The following is an 18,370-nucleotide window of genomic DNA, read 5'->3' on the forward strand; positions in this document are numbered from 1 at the left end:
TAAATATAGTTTCGTCGAGTAAGTATCTCATAACACAAGTTTCGAACTTACTTCGAGGTTAACTTTATCAGTGCCATTTGTCCCGTATATATTTATTTATTTATTCATACAAACGCCACCCGTCCATTAATTCCTTGCTATAACTAAGTTATATCGTCTTCTGTCGGCAACGGCTGCAGTTACCCAACTAATGCAAGAACTTGCACTTCTTGATCATAATTACTGGGGCTCCAAGTCATTTCACTTCTAGAGGTGTCATGAAAACTTTATCAATTACTCTAGTTAGGTATATATAATTAAATTAATGTTCTGGCGTGTTGAAGAGTAAATTCCATTCTAATCTCAATCAAAATTAATGTTATGAAAGCCAAAGTAAATTTGCTTTTTTCCAAAGCTTACCCTTTCGATCACTGCATACATCTTTCGCTTCATCCACATTCATAAGTTTCTTCATGCAAGTCCATCGGTTTAGGATACACTCGACCTGATCTTTTGCCAGAACGTCTCCGATTTGATCAAGGTACGTTGGTTTAGGCCTTCTCACCTCTACGGTTCCCACTCACACTCTTCTTGTACATATATATTAGTTAACCTGCTTTCTTTCATCCTCTCCACATGACCAAACCATTTAAGCATTCCCTTTTCTATTCCTGTCATTTACCTTTTTTCACATGACAGCATTCCCTTAGCAGGTTGTTCCTTATTCTCAATTTTACACCGATCATACTCCTAATACATGCATTTTTTTGTACACTTAAACATTACAGGCTATACAAACGGAAAATAACATTTCCAAATTTAAAATTTTAAATGATGTTTCACGGATCACGTACGAATTCGTTAGAATTTTCCTTCGTTCATTTGCTTTTTTTTATTCCATTGTTCTTTTGTCCGTCGATCGCGATTCATAAATTTTTCTATTTTTGTTTTTAGCACATGAATGGAACTCGTTCCTTTCATATCTCGGGCTCGGCTGTCGCGTGTGTGAAAAGATAAGCATTTTTTTTTTATTATGACTGTCAACCAAAATTTTATTTAGCGTCTTGTTGAATATACAGTTTAGGATATTATAGACAGGAAGTTATAGTATAGCAATAGAAACAGTACAGGACCAGTAGGGCCTTTTTCGCTATGTATCGCACGTCCGCTCCTATCCTCAAACACGCACTCACGTAGGTATATCTATTTTTTTTGCATAATATTAGTTTATGTCAATGCACGGTTCTTTGTCTAAGCCATCGTTTTATGGAAGCGAAATCAACGCAGGCGAAGCCGCGGGCAAAAGCTAGTTAAAAATAAACCAATAAGAACACTCATGTCGTAAAAGGCGAGTAAGGGATAGGCTTATAAACTTGGGATTCTTCTTTTAGGCGATGGGCTAGCAACCTGTCACTATTTGAATCTCAATTCTATCTATATTAAATTCATATTCTATCTGAACGTGGCCTATCAGTTTTTTCAAGCCTGTCGGTTCTATCAACCCGGGATATAGACGTGATTATAATATGTATGTATTAATTTATCCGCCTATGGAAAAACTAGCTATTAGATTAAATATTTTTAATTTGACATACATATATTATCATTTGGTATCATTCGATATGCGTGCCAATGGTCATCAAACTGAAGACACCGTGAACCGGACATAAAAGAAAGGAAAGTATCGGAAAACGAACCCCAGGCCCCGAAACATTGTGACGGAGGGTGCAAATGGGAGCACGTAAGGATGAGAGAGAGAGAGAGATAGTTATAATTTGGTAGGCTCCATGTGTTCAAGAGGTTTCCAGTTAATCCAACGTAAACTAATATTAACGGGCTTATTTCGTTTTACGCAGAGCCGCGTGCGTATCTTATACGCGATATTCGGAACTAGGTACAAAGCATAGTGAACAAGCGTTATTTTCTGTAACGTAGACGTCATTCGCGTTATAATGAAAAGGCTAAATTCAGAAAAACGTTCTTTCAATAAAATCGCCCAGTCATGTGTTAAAAGCGTCACGCCATTTCGTTTAGCCATGACATTGATTAATAAAGATCGCTTTAACATTGTGTAGTTACAGTTTTTTTTTTCTATTTTGTAATTCGATTTTGTTCACATACTGGAAGTTATGTAACGACTTAAGCGGTTTAATGTTTATTTTTTTTTTAATATTACCTATTACTGTAAACTGTATTTTGGATATGCCACAGTTTTTTTTTTAATAAAAAGCTTACAGCGCTTTTTGTCTAAATTATTATTGTTATTATAGAGTTCTTGTATATGTTGCATTATGTTTACCTGTATTACTTACTGGTTTATTTTTAATCTTGTGGGACCTCTATTCTTCTCATCGTGTGGCGCTGTCTTACCCCCTCCAAGTTAAATATGTGAAAATATATAAAAACGTACGAAATTACAAGCAGTGTAAAAATCACGTCTAAATGAATGGCGGGGTAGACAGGCCACATTCAGCTATTCGGCTAAATGATAAAATTGAGATTCAAATAGTGACAGGTTACTAGTCATTTAAACTAGACATTACTATGTATACCAATGTTATATACTGTACTAAGTAAATTTTCCATATTTTGAGACAGCCATACAAACATCCCTCTTAGCACAAACAACAGCACACTCTATCACGTAAATGAATATTAATCTGCAGTACATAACTTCATCTTATCAATCTAAGTTCCAAACTCAAGATTACAGATTATTGTGTCAGGGGACTGTGCAAGTGACGTGAAGTGTCCCCAAATTTATCAGCTCTGTTTATATTAGACTAGCTTTTTTCCCCTGCTTCGATCTTTCATAGCCATACTTATAAAGCAGAACGTTAGTTTGGAATTATACTCTATTTTTTTAAGACACTTAAGACTGGTTAAGTAGATGAAGCGTGAAACTAACTAAACTAAACATAAGCTCGCTCTCTGATTAAAAATATCAATTGAAAGCAACTTTTGAATGAAAAATATGCTTAGAATTAATTTTATTAATAACTCTGCTTCTTAGTGACACATTAAAATGAAATGTTTCGCAGGTTTAAAACAAAGTAACAACTATTAATATAACAGTAAAAATAGACTCCTTCAAGTTTTAAAATATTCGTATGGATGTACAGACAAGTTTCAGAAACAATACTATATGTATAGATTGTGACTTGCAATCGCTGTAAAGTGGAGCCTAACTTGCCAGGGTACTTGAACTCACCCCTTCACATTTAATTTACGCCAGAGGAAGGAGTGTCGATGTTGTGATGGGTTATCGATTGTTAATGGATTTTTTTATTCATAAATCGATACTTTAGTTTCATTGGCGCTAGCTATATTGGTGAATTAATATATTTTTATATGTAGGTAATTTTATAAGTTTAATAGACAAATACCTTATATTTTTGTTTTAGTTAAAATCATTTTTACTTATCTCATAAATTCATATCAATTGTCATACGAACCTGGTATTTTTTTTTTTGCAAAACGGCATAAAATACATTTATTTATTCCAAAAAATTAAATTTAAGAAGTAAAAAAAAAATTTTACAGATCACAGTGCCTGAGTTGGTGCAGTAGAAATCTGAGTAATATAATACTTAAGAAATGGCAAAGTGACGTAGCAAATGATGTCTGCAACAACTCTCTTATCTGAAAAATTTTCGTGCGTTGACAATACATCGTTCAAATCTGTGGTTCCAATAGTTCCAAGTTCAATAAAGCATTCTATTGTCTCATACTATTCCGGTATCTATGGTTGTTCCACAAATCAGTGCCCTAGTTGGAACACACCGACATAACATGTGCGGTTTGGATAATTAACAAACAGAGATACATGTATTACAATATCTGTTGATCCCGCTGTTAGGATGGATTAATTTCGGGATTGGCTCCCGTTTGCATAACTTTAGGGATCGGGCGACGGAATTTGTAGAATTAACCTTATTGGGCAATCAAGATTGCAAGGTCTACTATGGTTTATTAGTTTTGAACACGTATTTGTTAGACATTAATATGGGATATTTTGTTACCTACCTATGTTATGATGTGGTATACAATATTTTTATTTAAATAATTTTAGCATTCTAAATTGATTAAAGACATTTGAAAAGTATCTAAAGATAAATATATATACAATGTATCTTTTAGATATCCCTTACAGGGTATTTAGAACCAAGACTTGAAAGACTGAAGTCTTTCAAGGTCCCTTCCAACTTTGTGATGGAATAGAGATTCAAATGTACTTCATATTTCCAAAAATTTTCTTCAATTCAATGATAGCATTGAATTGAAGAAATTTTTTGGAAATATAGATTTCTACGACAAAGATTAATGTTTTATTTGATTCTCGGTATTTTTAAATAAACAGAATTTTTATTGTATTTGCGATTTAATTTTCCTTACCTACCAGCGACGATATTAAAATAATGCATTTGCATAAAATTAATATCTGTCTGTGAAAAACGCCTTCGTCTTACTTTTTCCTCTTATTTAATAATTGCCGATATTAAAATTGTTGATTTGTTTTCTTACCAAAAATATTTTTTTTTATTCTAAACTTCATACATAAATATGACTGAATTTCTGAATAAATTATTTTGGGTTACTCCCTATAGCGTTCATACCTCTTTGCAAAGGAACTTAAGCCTTGCGACGACGATCCTAGATTGAGTAATTCAGGTTTTTTACATAAATTCATACAATAGTTTCAGGTTGACCCCCGCAACCTTTGAAGGGGAACCCAACTCTTATTGGTACGTGGTTATGCATCCCGTAATTGCAGGTTTTCTCACGATGTTTTCCCTCACCGATTACTCGAATCATCCATCTATGAGATATTGGCTTTTATTTCCTTTTCTATACCCAACTATCGATAGTTTCCCCTCACTACGTAGTGTCGCGCCTCGGTTAGAATTAATTACAAACTCGTTTCTATAATAGATTAAAACTCGGCTCAAGCGCTTGCATCCCAGATAAGTATCATAGTTTTTAAAGCACTTACCAGAAGCTGCAAACTTTAATTATATGTGGAACAGTTTTTAATATAAAATTTATTTTGGAAACATGCTCTATGAGAGCGAATACGAATTTAGATTTGAAAGCTACAAATAAGAATTTCAAAATAGGAATAGATTTTCTTGATTTTGTTTTTAGTCAAATTCTATTTTTTCATTTGCTTATTTACATAAATTACTGCTAATTTGCATTTTAATATACATACAAATCAACATTAGATTATATCATAGTTTACTTGTTATTCTATATTTATGTTTCTCTTATTCTAGTTAGGTAAAAATAATAGATATTTTTTTATATAATAGATAAAAAAAATATAAAAATTGAAGTAAAATATTAGTTAAGTAAAAATAACCCTGAATTGTATACAATACAGGGTAATAATTCCTCGTCAAATCAGCTGAATTTGAGTGAAATTTGAATAGTAATTCATCTACATATCGTAGACGTATCGTAAGAAGTCGGCAGAAATCGTGGCAAATGGAAAGATGTAATCTCTGCCTACCCCTTCGGGAAAGAGGCCTTGATATTTTTTTGGTATGTATGCATGTATCGAAAGTACTTTTTAATGTCCCACTGTACATTTGTGGTTACAATTCTAGATCTACTTACTGACTACAGATGTGCAAATTAAAATTAATCAACAAGTTTCTTAGCAACATAATAACTTATTCTTTAACAACTGGTTGCGAAACTTCATTGCTAAAGCAGCCGGCAAAGTTTGGAGCAAACAGCTAAGAATGTGGCCTAGGACTTAATTAGCCTACAAGAGATGAATATTGTACATTGTAAATAAGCGTAACAAAGTAATAATCATAAAATCTCCTTGTATGTACCTACCTATTTGTGTCGTGTGGTTTCCACTCCACCTATTTTCTTATGGATGTCGTAAAAGGCGACTAAGGTATAGGCTTATAGGTATACTTGAGATTCTTTTTTTGGCGATGTTCTAGTAACCTATCACTATTTTCAATTCTATCAATACAGACTATTAAGTATTCTTCATTATATCTTCTTCTACGGTCACGTCCTCGCTTCTCTGCAGATGAGCCCGGGAACGCCTTTTGTCCACAATTCAGGAATGAGTAAATCAAGGTCTTACAGGAAACGATTCCCGTCTGATCTCCGTAACCTTCGCAAAGGAACCTAATTCATATTAAATTATGCTTGTATCTGAATGTGCAGGTTTCCTTACGATGTTTTCACTCGCCGTAAGCGTACCGGTTAGCACTTAGACTAATATACTTACAAATCTGAAAAAAGTTGGTACATTGCCGGAGTAAAGAGTTAAACCAGTGCCTCCTTGTGTATCACGTTTTTAAGGCTCTAATCTGTTTTTTATTTATCCTCTGTTTATCATACTATGTTATCTCACATCCGTGTCCAAATATTTTGTGTATATATTACTTTTAATATTCCATTGTTAGTATTTTTACAATGTTCGTTGGAAGAATCTCGCCGTATTTATTATCAGCGTTTTCTGATGAGAACAAATAATGACGAAGCCTATTGGGAAATCAGCTTATATTTTCAGATCCGTGTATTTTGAATGCAACATTTCCTTGTTATTCACCTTTTTCGTTTTTCATACATTTTTAAACCCAATAAAATGATGTTTTTTGATTTAAGGTAAGTATTTACTTACCATAAAATTGTCAAAGAAATAAAATACATTCCATTTAGTGACAATTTTACCAAAAACATTTCAAAGTGAGGAAATTGTTGCATTGGATCACAAATACTTCATTTTAATATCAATTTAGTATAACAGCACCAACATTTGCATTTCGGATACTGCGATGAAAATTATACAAGGTCTCGTTCACAGAGAATTTGAACCTTGGCTTGGCGGGTAGAAAGAATGTAATAAAAAGGTCAAATATAAACAATTATTTTTGATTTTCTAAGGTCTAAGGTGCAAGCTGTCATTTAGTAACGTTCAGTATATTAAATGGAAACCTTAACAACTTAGAAATAATCTAAGGATAAAATCTATTAAGTAGTTCACAGAGTATGTCAACAAATACTGGCTTGTTGCCCAAAACAACAAAAAATGGTTGAAAAACGCCTTCACCAAATTTATTGAATAAGGTTATAATGATGAAAACCTTTTTTTTGTTTGTTCCTGAAATATAAACTAGATACTTACATATATATTGTAGCGGGAGCGATGATTCGGGCGCGACGGCTACCAAAGGGAAAATCTTCCGCCAGGCTAAGTGTTATGCCTGAGGAACAGCTGCTCTGACGATGTTGTGTCGAAGGTTGTATATATGCTCAAATCTGTGAAATCTTTGCTTGCCCGATTTAGACTATACGCTGTTTTTTGACTGATAGCGTCGCGTAATTTTTGTGACTTGTGGCGAAGAGATGTCACCACATTATAAAAAACATACACATTCTTCTGATGCAATCGAGTTAAGTTATTCGAATTTGTAAACTGTACCAAAAAGTTTATTATACTCGCTGCGCTAAGATTTCCGCGCCTATATTGATTGACGTGATTGATGCAAACTTATGTCAAAATTGTCATAATCAATAATCATAATTGGCAATTTAAGAAAACATATATTTAATTCTTATAATTTCTAAATTTTATGACGATTATTCATAAATAATGTTAGCTTATTCTATGCGCAAACTATCATTAACATTGAACAGTAACTCTAAGAACCTAAAACACATTTTCGAGTCGATAAAAAGATGCGAATTTTCCACTACAAATATTATACGGAGAAAAGAAAAGGATACGTTTGGTGAATTGGACGTACCGGATGATAAACTTTATGGAGCCCAAACCGTCAGGTCTGTCATGAATTTCCCCATTGGCGGCATAGAAGAGCGTATGCCATACCCTGTCATCATCGCATTCGGTATACTGAAAAAGGCTGCCGCCAAGGTAAACATTGAATTTGGCCTTGATCAAAAAATCGCCGATGCCATCATCACGGCGTGTGATGATGTCATTTCTGGTAAGCTGTACCGCGAAGAACACTTTCCTTTAGTTATATGGCAGACGGGATCAGGAACACAGTCCAACATGAATACCAATGAGGTGATCTCCAATCGTGCCATACAGATCTTAGGAGGCACGCTCGGCAGCAAAACCCCTGTTCATCCAAATGACCACGTGAATAAATCGCAAAGCTCAAACGATACTTACCCTACTGCTATGCATATAGCTGTAGCCATGGAACTTAGAGATCGGCTTATGCCTGGTCTAGTAGCTCTGAAAGAAACGCTATCAAACAAGTCGAAAGAGTTCGACAAGATCATTAAGATTGGCAGAACACATCTTATGGACGCAGTGCCGTTAACCTTAGGGCAAGAATTCAGCGGCTATGTAACACAACTTGAGTTTGGAATCCAAAGAGTGTGTGCGTGTCTACCGAGGTTACACTACTTAGCATTGGGGGGTACCGCAGTGGGCACTGGACTTAACACTAGAATCGGATTCGCTGAGAAATGCGCTGAAGAGATTGCTAAACTTACAGGCATCCCGTTCGAGACTGCACCAAACAAATTCGAAGCGCTAGCTGCACACGATGCCATGGTCGAAGTTTCAGGAGCATTGAATACCATTGCAGTTTCACTTATGAAAATTGTTAATGATATTCGCTTGCTGGCCTCTGGTCCGAGGTGTGGTCTTGCGGAGTTACTTTTACCAGAAAATGAGCCAGGATCATCAATCATGCCTGGGAAAGTGAACCCTACGCAATGCGAATCGCTCACAATGATCGCAGCACAAGTGATGGGGAACCACGTGGCCTGTACGGTTGGCGGGAGTAATGGGCACTTCGAGCTCAATGTCTTCAAACCTATGATGGTAGCTAACGTTCTTCGTTCAATCACACTAATCGGCGACGGATGCCAAGCTTTCAACAAAAACTGTGCAGTGGGCATTGAAGCTAATACAAAACAAATAGATAAAATCATGCGTGAGTCTCTTATGCTGGTTACCGCTCTGAACCCTCACATTGGGTATGACAAGGCCGCACAAATTGCGAAGACAGCTCACAAAGAAGGCGGGAACCTCAAGGAAACTGCTATCAAACTTGGTATCCTAACAGCTGAACAATTCGACCAATGGGTTAAACCAGAGAATATGCTTGGACCCAAATAATTCCATTAACTCTAAAATCAAAGCATTTAGGATTATGGAACGTTACGACTCGATAACTAATAAATGAAAATATTTTTCAATGATTGCTCTACGTGAATAATTTTATCAATTTAATTTTAATAATATCAATTAATCTTTAACTGAATAGCATTCGTGGTCACTGGTCAATATTCTTTAATACAATTTTCCCGGCTACAGGGATTTATTCAATTAAAGCTGATAATTTAATTTTAAAAAGTAAAACTGGGTTTGCTAACGAATTGTCAATAGCGTACTTTCTATAACTTAAAATTGTATTATTTTATGCAACTAGCCAATTACATTAATTTAGACTCAGATAATTTTTTACTCTTTCTCTTCCGCTCTTTTATCATTGCTTTACCCGATTATGACTTCTCCCACTAAACTGCGGAATGATGCAAAAAGCATTATACGATCCTTCGTGCCGTCAATCCAAGTTTTATACTCAACTTGACTCAAAACGGTTTTATACTCCGTTTTAACGGCATAATAAAATTTGTGAACACATCCTTATGAAGGAATTTCATGCAGATTTTCAGAGACAAACGCAGACTTTAATTATGCACCGAGATATACATATAATGAGCACAATACACGTTTAAATGTTGCTCCAAAGTTAATATGAACAGTTAACACGCTTTCATTTTGATCCGTTTCGGAAATTAAATCGTACTTTAAATTCAGTAATCCCTTTATGTTCTTTTTGGAAACATGAAATGCGTTTTTCACCTGGAAAATTACGTTGTTTATTATTCGTTTTTACATACATATATACATATGGTCACGTCTATATCCCTTGCGGGGTAGACAGAGCCAACAGTCTCAAATAGACTTATTCGTTTTTAATTTGAAACATAATTTGTACTTTTGCCATGTGAGAGGATAGAGTGAAATAGCATCACTTTAATATTATTTTCTCGGCGCTATAATAGAGAGGTGCCCGGGTTGCGCCATAATCATAACTATATTTCTAAGCTAGATTGGGTATGTCAGGTTTACTAGGTATACTAGTATCGTTTGAACACGTAAAAAAAAGCCTTCATGTAAGTAAGTATTAAAAAACATTTAAATAAGTTTAAAATAACTTGCACATAAGCACAGCTAGTTTAAGACGTGACAAGAAATGTAAAACAAAAAGGACAAAAAAAAACAGTTAGTAAATTAGTTTGTTTACATACATACATTTAGTTAGTTAGTTTGTAAATTTAGAACAGTTTTTTTTAAATTATTAAATAATTAATATTAGTTTATTATTTAATTAGGTATATTTGACGGCCTCTGTGGCGCAGCGGTAGTACGCTTGTCTGTGACACCGGAGGTCCCGGGTTCGAATCCCGGCCAGGGCATGATGAGAAAAGAACTTTCTCTGATTGGCCTGGGTCTTGGATGTTTATCTATATAAGTATTTATTATAAAATACAGTATCGTTGAGTTAGTATCTCGTAACAGAAGTCTCGAACTTACTTCGAGGCTAACGCAATCTGTGTAATTGGTCCCGTATATATTTATTTTTTATTAGAACAGTTCGGAAATTGTAATAGTCACATTTTACTCGTACATATACATAAAGAATACAACTGGAAGTGACCGATGTCTGTACTACGACCTATTTGTGACCAATGTATACATAATTAGGGAGCTTGGTGGTTGATTCGGTAAGATGCACGGTTAAAATGGGCGATGCGCAGAAAGGCACAGGTTCGAATCCCACCTTGGCCATTTTATAATGACTATTTTCGAAGTTATGCAAGTACATTAGTTTCAATCAAGTGAGGTGAGGTGAGGAAAACATCGTGAGAAAGAAAACCTGTAATTCAACGCAGACGAAGTCGTCGGCAGCATCTTGTATACAAAAAAATACTGAACAACATATTCTTGTATTAGAGATATGATGTTCCGTTATAGATACAATGTTCCTTTGTGTTATAAATAGGATGAAAAGAAGACAGTTTATTTACGACAGACCAACAAAACAAAAATTTGTCAACACAAACTGTGTCACGAGGGCAGCGTGTGAGGCCAATAATAAGCCGTCCCTTCTCCCTTCAACTGTTCTGAAATACGTCGGACAAATAGAAAACTTGTCAAGACCTTTCCAACTATTTTCTTCACATAGACATTTATAGGAAATAGACTGGTCATCACGATGATTAATGTAGCACACTTTGAACACAAAGGTGAACAAGTAGACAATACATTAGTTTACCCTTTTTCGGACAGTTTTAATATTTTATTTATATAGTAACTTAAATAAATAAATAACAAACTATATCTCTACTTAAATAAAAAGACAGAAATGCTATCTTGCCATTTTACCTTGTGTCAATAGCCCAAAACTTCATATTATTGATTTTGTTAATAATTATGGCCTTGCCTCCATGAGATCCCTTCTACTGCAAATATTTATTGATCCTAATGACCGCATAATAATGGTGTGAATTACGAGCTAAAGCGAGTTAAAATTATTGGAAACTTAATCTTTCTGTTCAGATTCTATCCTATCTATCCTGGTAATATCTCTATGGCCTGTCCATCCAACATATTCTTTAGGAGAAACAAGAAAGGAAGAAAGAAAAATTTTTTGCGCAAAAGGTGACATTACATTGTTCATAATAATAAAAAAAAAATTACATGATGCGACCAAAATGATTTCCACTTTGTATACTCGTATGCATGTGTATGATAGGTAATCATACAAGGTAGGTACATTAATCATATTTTCATTAATAATTCTGCACCGCTCTTTCAGTTTCGAGATTGTAATCATTGTTTTATATCTTTGATAAAATCATTTTCACAATGGTCATAAAATAATAGTGATAGTTTTGGTTAAGTACAGTATTGTATGAAAAATATTATCACTACTATGCTCCACTGATAGAGCCATTTTTTAGAAAGATTCATGTGTAAATTTGATAACAATCGATACTTTTACGGTGAGAGAAAACACAACGTGGTCACTTTGTGTTAACACCTGACTTACCTTACCAGAATCATAGTCAAAAGTGCATCCCATGACCCGCTGCAGAAAGGTGAGTATGTAACCGCGACTAACGCTAAGAGGAAGAAAAACAGATAAAGTATGAATTTTCCAAGAAATGCCTTGCTGTAGACCAGGTAAGCCTAAAACTTATTTTAAATCTAAATAATATTCATTCTTCCAGTAAAATTGATGAATTTCCCCTCACTAATAGTATAACAAGCAATATTACTCCAAATTCACGCATACGTGACAAATTCAATTACTTTGCTCTGAGCGAGCAAATTTGAGCAAAATCAATATTATCCTCTATCCGATGGTACAGTACATATTGCACAAAATTATTTTCGGAACTTGGAATTCTACTTTTGTGGTCTCTCTACTCCATAAGGAATAAAGACTTGATAAAGGTCTGTATGAAAGTTAGGCAAACATAAAGTACTTATGCAAAATACCCAATAGAATACATTATAAATTTTTATGATGGCCCTTAAATTGGATATAAGTGAGAACTTGAACATCTGCATGTTTTCCGTCCTTCGAAAAATCACACATACGTGACTAAATCCGAACCTCGGCCCTTTGAACATATTGAACTCATACTTCAAAGAGGGAATACTGTGTACGTATATTCATAAATACATATATCACGTAATAATCCCTAACGGAGTAGATAGAGCCATCGAAAAAGAAGAGATAAATGCTCCTGAAAAGTTACTTACATACCTATAGTCACGTATATGCCAACATAAGTATGCCTGTATATATATTACTACTACTTACTCCATATAAAATAAACATACACATTACATTATGTTTTCTCAAATATTTTCGTCAACGTTTAACTCCGTAAGCACGATTGATAACTTTAGCTCAAATTTTATCGGACAGATAACGATAGCAACTCTGACAAACTTTTGTAAAACTTTGTTCGTATCTCCCGAACTCGTTTCCCGGTAATTCGAATACTTTCGACGATATGTCGCGGAAAATTTCATGTATATTGAATAATGTAATAAATAGACTGCGTAATTCACAAAATGTTCCTACAAAGAATGTGCTGATTCGTTATTACGCCGAAAGTTTCAGAATTAATGTTTGTAACTCTTTCACTTTTGCAAAACTTCTAAATACCAACACACCTTGTCGGGAAAAGGCGTAACGTATAAATAAAGGTTGGTAATAAGAGGCAAGTAATAACCGATTTTTGATGATTTGGTACAGAGATAGAATTTGCCCTGAAGAAGAACATAGACTTTTTATTGCGAAGAAGACAACAACGCGGGCGAAGTCACAGGCAAAAGCTAGTACATAATAAATAATATAGTCATACGAATAAGATATTCGTCTCACGTATATCACTTGCAGGGTAGACACAGCCAACAGTCTTGAAAAGACTGAAAGGCCACGTTCAGCTGTATGGCTTTATGATGGAATTGAGATTCAAAAAGTGACAGGTTGCTAGGTCATCGCCTAATAGAACACATGGCTGTCGTAAAAGGCGACTGAAGTATAGGCTCATGAACATGGGATTGATTGTAAAATCTACCTTTCTATCTTTTAGCACACAAGTATGTGGCCATATGTCTGTTCGTACACTATCCGGGTACTCTGGAATGAAAGCCAATCACGAAATGTAGGTGGTAGATTCGCAAAGTTCATGTAAGCTGTCTATAAAGCTGTTAAGGTAGGTGCCCACTTTCGTCTAGGTATATTCTGAACTAGATTTAAATCCAATTACGTGATTGAACGATTTTACTTAATGTTGCATTTCCTATTGTTTAGCAGGACCATAATGGTGATGCATCAGGTGTTCCAGATCTTAGATTCGTCATCAGAAAATGCTCATCATTGTGAACAACTTATGTAAGCTGTCTATAAAGCTGTTAAGGTAGGCACCCACTTTCGTCTATATTCTGAACTAGATTTAAATCCAACTAGTTGATGCCCGCGACTTCAATCACGTGACTGAACGATTTTACTTAATATTGCATTTCCTATTGTTTAGCAGGACCATAATGGTGCTGCTTCAGGTGTTCCAGATCTTAGATTTTTATACGTCATCAGAAAATGCTCATCAGGCTGACTTTTGTTATGGCGTCATTTCTATATTAATTAAAGTATAGCTAAGCTGGAACATCATGGGTCTCCATCGAGAATTCTAGATTTTAAAATAATTTATAGCCTGTATGTTCTCCAAGCCTAATAGCTTTATAACAAAAAAGTTTCATTCCATATTGTATAGTAACTCCGGCGATAAGCTTGTACAAACAAACAGAATTCTTTGTATAAAACTGTTTCTTCATCTACACCTACTCCCATTGTAATCTAATTCAATCGTTTCCGTAACGAATTCCTTGTGTTTATGGGCAAACACCTTTAGAGCCCACCATAGAAGGCATGTTGATGTGGTCTGCTGGCATCTGCGGCAAGTTTTGACGGTTATTTCATTAAACTTTTCGCTTAAACCCCTTTCATGCCGCTTCCTGTGTCTATCACGTGGCGGCTATGATTGGTCGTGATCGGCAAACGATATGCTGTTTTATTTTCTGCATGCGAGAGACTAAAGTTCTAAAACAATGTAGCTTGGACCCAAAAATGCCTGTCATACTAAATTGATTTTACGTCGGCTTGGTTTTATCGTATTATTTCGTGAAACATTCTGTTTGTTGATATTTTTAAGTGGGATTCGTTCGCATCAAAACATTTGTCTTATATTAACTTATATACATATACGGTGTAGACAGAGCCACCAGAACGTGGCCACGTTCAGCTAGGTGGCTTAGTGATAAAATTAAAATTCATTAAAAGGTACAATATAAATACATTCAGGCATTTTCTTCTGTACGGGACTCGATTCCATTAATACGATAATAACTCTCATGCTTTACTCACTTTCACGATGTAAACTTTAAAGCAGTGTTACACTGTTAATAGGCGAATTTAATACTCTAATTTAAAAGCGATTGTTTTAAACTAAAGGTTTAATTCGGATCTTTTTTAATAAAAGCATTAATAAAATCAATGTCATCACTACACATCATAAAGTTAAGAGCCCTATTTTCTGTGTCTGCGCTAATTTCGAGAAGTTGTGGACGGATTTTGTTCTTGTTTGAAATATTGGAAAGACGTATTTTCTGAGGAATGTTCATATCTGTAAATGCTTCCCGTGCGAATTCGTGACGGGTCAGTATTTATTCATATCGATAAATAAAGAAGCTAGTGTTTAGTCCAAATACTAAAACCGAACATAAAAATAGGCTGCGTTACTTCAATAGGTTTCTGGTCATGAAGTGAATGGAAGACGGCAAGTGTCTAGTCTAAAGATTAAACACTCTCAGGGCTTTGCATTACAGAAACATTGTAATAGGTGGACCCCAAGCTCCACACATAATTCTGGCGTTTTGTTCCTCCTACAAAACCTTTTAAGCTTTTATCAGACATGACATTATGCTTTATCGAGAATTGTGAATAATCCTGTTATTGTCAAAAAGAAATTGCAAAATGAGCAAGGCCAGGCACTGATTTTATACTCTTTTTTGATTGATAATTTCCAGAAAATTCTATTACGACGACAATATGAAACGAAATCATATTCCCATTTTTTTAATTACTAAAAACCTATTCAATAAAACTTTTTGTAGAAAAACTTTTACAGACAAAAGCTTTTAATGTAAAACTGTTACCATTGAAAGTTTTCCGTTCCGTTACCGCAAACTTTGAATCTGTCGAAAACGAATGCTCTCAACACAAAACATCGAAACTGCAGATGACAAGCCCATTTCACACTCACATTACATCTAAATTACTTACGAAATAACAAGTAAATAAATTCGATTTAAGTAGATTTTTGCCAAAACAGTGAAATTTCCCTTCCTTTATATAGATGTCGTAGCACTAAAAGGCTAAAACACTAACAACTTGTACATCGAAAATTGGCAAATACTTACAAACTAGTCGTAAACTCCGGATTTATCATTGTAGCCGATCGCGATAACTAATCTATTCTACAGTTTGTCACATTTTCGCTTTTGAAACTATCAGCTAAATGTGATCAACCAGAATGTTGGATGATCTCCCCAATAAACAAGGAATTTGTGGTAATAGTCTAGAAAAATTGTCCATATAGCTTTATTTCTGTAATTCAATTACGTTTATATTTTCAGTGCATAGCAAAACCACAGCATGTTCACATATGATGCGGTTTTACAGTTTCAACAAAATGAAGTAAATATTTCAATGTAATCTGAGTTTAACAAACCAAAAGGTACTTATTACTGTATATAAATCGGCACATTCTTAATTTATTAAGGCCCCACGTACAGCTTGCTCTAATGAGAATAATCCCTTCTTCGAATAGACGTCACGTTTAGATGAGTTTTGTAAATCGATAAGTGTAATTGAATCAAAGACCCATAGAAACTCATTCCAGAGAGAAAAGCAACCAAAAACAATATATAAAGAGCGTACAAGTAACTTAATACTTGCTTCAATCTGGGGCCTCAGCCATTCAATTAGGTAATCTGATTGGTAGATAAACCTTAAGACGATTTCTGGGTCCTTTTAAAAGATCAAGATATTCGGGAGATCCTTTTAACGCAATGGAAAAATGTGTTCCGATTTACGCCATTTTGTTTTACTGTTTTTTGTAAAAGATTACGTTGCAATGTAGGTTAGTGAGAGATTACGCTAAAAAAAGGTGTTTAGGTCAAATACAAATCTAAAATACTTAAATGATAGCAAAAATAGATGTATATTAATTAGTATATAATTAGTTGGCCACATTTAGATATGGTAGTAGGTATTTGAACCTGTTCCCCCACATGCATTACTTGCATTTTATCCGAGCACCTTAACCGTTCGACCACCGGCGCGGTAGTATTTACCAAATATTCTGCCCAATTTGATTTATAGTTCTATCCATATTCGGGCCATTTCTATTATGATCGATGTCCTACGCGGGTGTCCCCAAATAATATTACTTTTATCAGCATGACGGATTGTTATGGCCGACAAGTTGTATGGACTTTTGGTATGGTAAAGTTATAGTACACTAGCTTCCGCCCGCAACTTCGTCCGCGTGGTGTTTTTCGATAACAAGTACGCCTTCCTCAGAGTAGACTCTATCACTGTACCAAATTTCATCAAAATCTTTTCAGTAATTTAGATGTGAAAGTTCCTCGTCCTGAATTTTTATTGTTTAAGAAAATTTTAACAGCATGATAAATATAAATGTTATAAAATAAGTACCTAACTTGTAAACAGCTTTTCATAAAAACAATGAGAAGGAAAGAGTGGTGAAAAATTTACTCTCCCATACAAATTAGATGATCAGTATCGATCTTACTTCTTTGTATGGGAAAATAAATAAAACTTTTTTCTACATAAATATTTATTTTAAAGGAAACCTACTCCGTTTCATCGTCCAAACATGTCGTGAAATTTTCTTAAACCAAATAAAAATTCACGCTGTAGGTATTTAGTTCGCCGTTTCTTCTTCCTCCTGGATTTAGTCCCGGTTGCATCCTCATCACTCTGGAGAAGATCCCGGTGTATGCCTTTGACCATGTATCCTGTTTTGGATGTGTCTGTCTGTATATAGGTATATGACGTCTCTATATCCTGTTTGGCTGACCATTGGCTATATCTACCTAATAAGGTAGATATGGTCTACAGATGGTCTACAGATTAAACATCATCAATAAATAGTGACAGACTGACAAGAAACAAAAAAAGTAAAGTTGATTATTCAAAAGAGGTTTGAAAACGATTACCATCATCCATTTTGTACTGAATATATTGAAATTATCATAATTTCAATCTTTCGATATTTCATGAGGCTTTCAACGATTTATTCTTAGCTTTAACGGCTTCAGTACCAAGAGACACCAGTTACAAAAGCTTATAAAGAAGAGTAGATTGTACCTACTTACATACATATTAAATGTATGTATGTAAGTCTTTTTACGCCACAAGGGATACAGACGGGCCAACAGACTCTGCAGCAGCACTGACAGGTTGCTGGCCCATATCCTAAAAGAGGAATCCTATGTTTATAAGCCTATACCTTAGTCGCCTTTTACGACATCCACTTTTTTCCTATTGGTGCTATGGAATATATAGAACCATATCGTCCATTTGTCGACATTACATAAAATAAAATTTATCTCATAAACTTGGGATTCTTAGACTTTATAAACTTGAGAATGCTGCCTAACTAGCAACCGGACACCCATAAGAATCTTATTAATTCCATTATT

The 18,370-nt window shown here is 34.7% G+C and overlaps 1 protein-coding gene across 1 annotated transcript; it reads left to right on the forward strand.

The window, feature by feature from the left end:
- The first annotated feature begins 7,603 nt into the window (after positions 1-7,603).
- Positions 7,604-9,109, forward strand: LOC106130648 (fumarate hydratase, mitochondrial-like). The gene has a single exon (XM_013329544.1). The coding sequence runs from the start codon at positions 7,604-7,606 to the stop codon at positions 9,107-9,109; it is 1,506 nt and encodes a 501-aa protein (XP_013184998.1).
- The last annotated feature ends 9,261 nt before the right edge of the window (positions 9,110-18,370 follow it).

The sequence above is a fragment of the Amyelois transitella genome, chromosome 23 (genome assembly GCF_032362555.1).
Source record: "Amyelois transitella isolate CPQ chromosome 23, ilAmyTran1.1, whole genome shotgun sequence".
Classification (NCBI taxonomy): Eukaryota; Metazoa; Arthropoda; class Insecta; order Lepidoptera; family Pyralidae; genus Amyelois; species Amyelois transitella.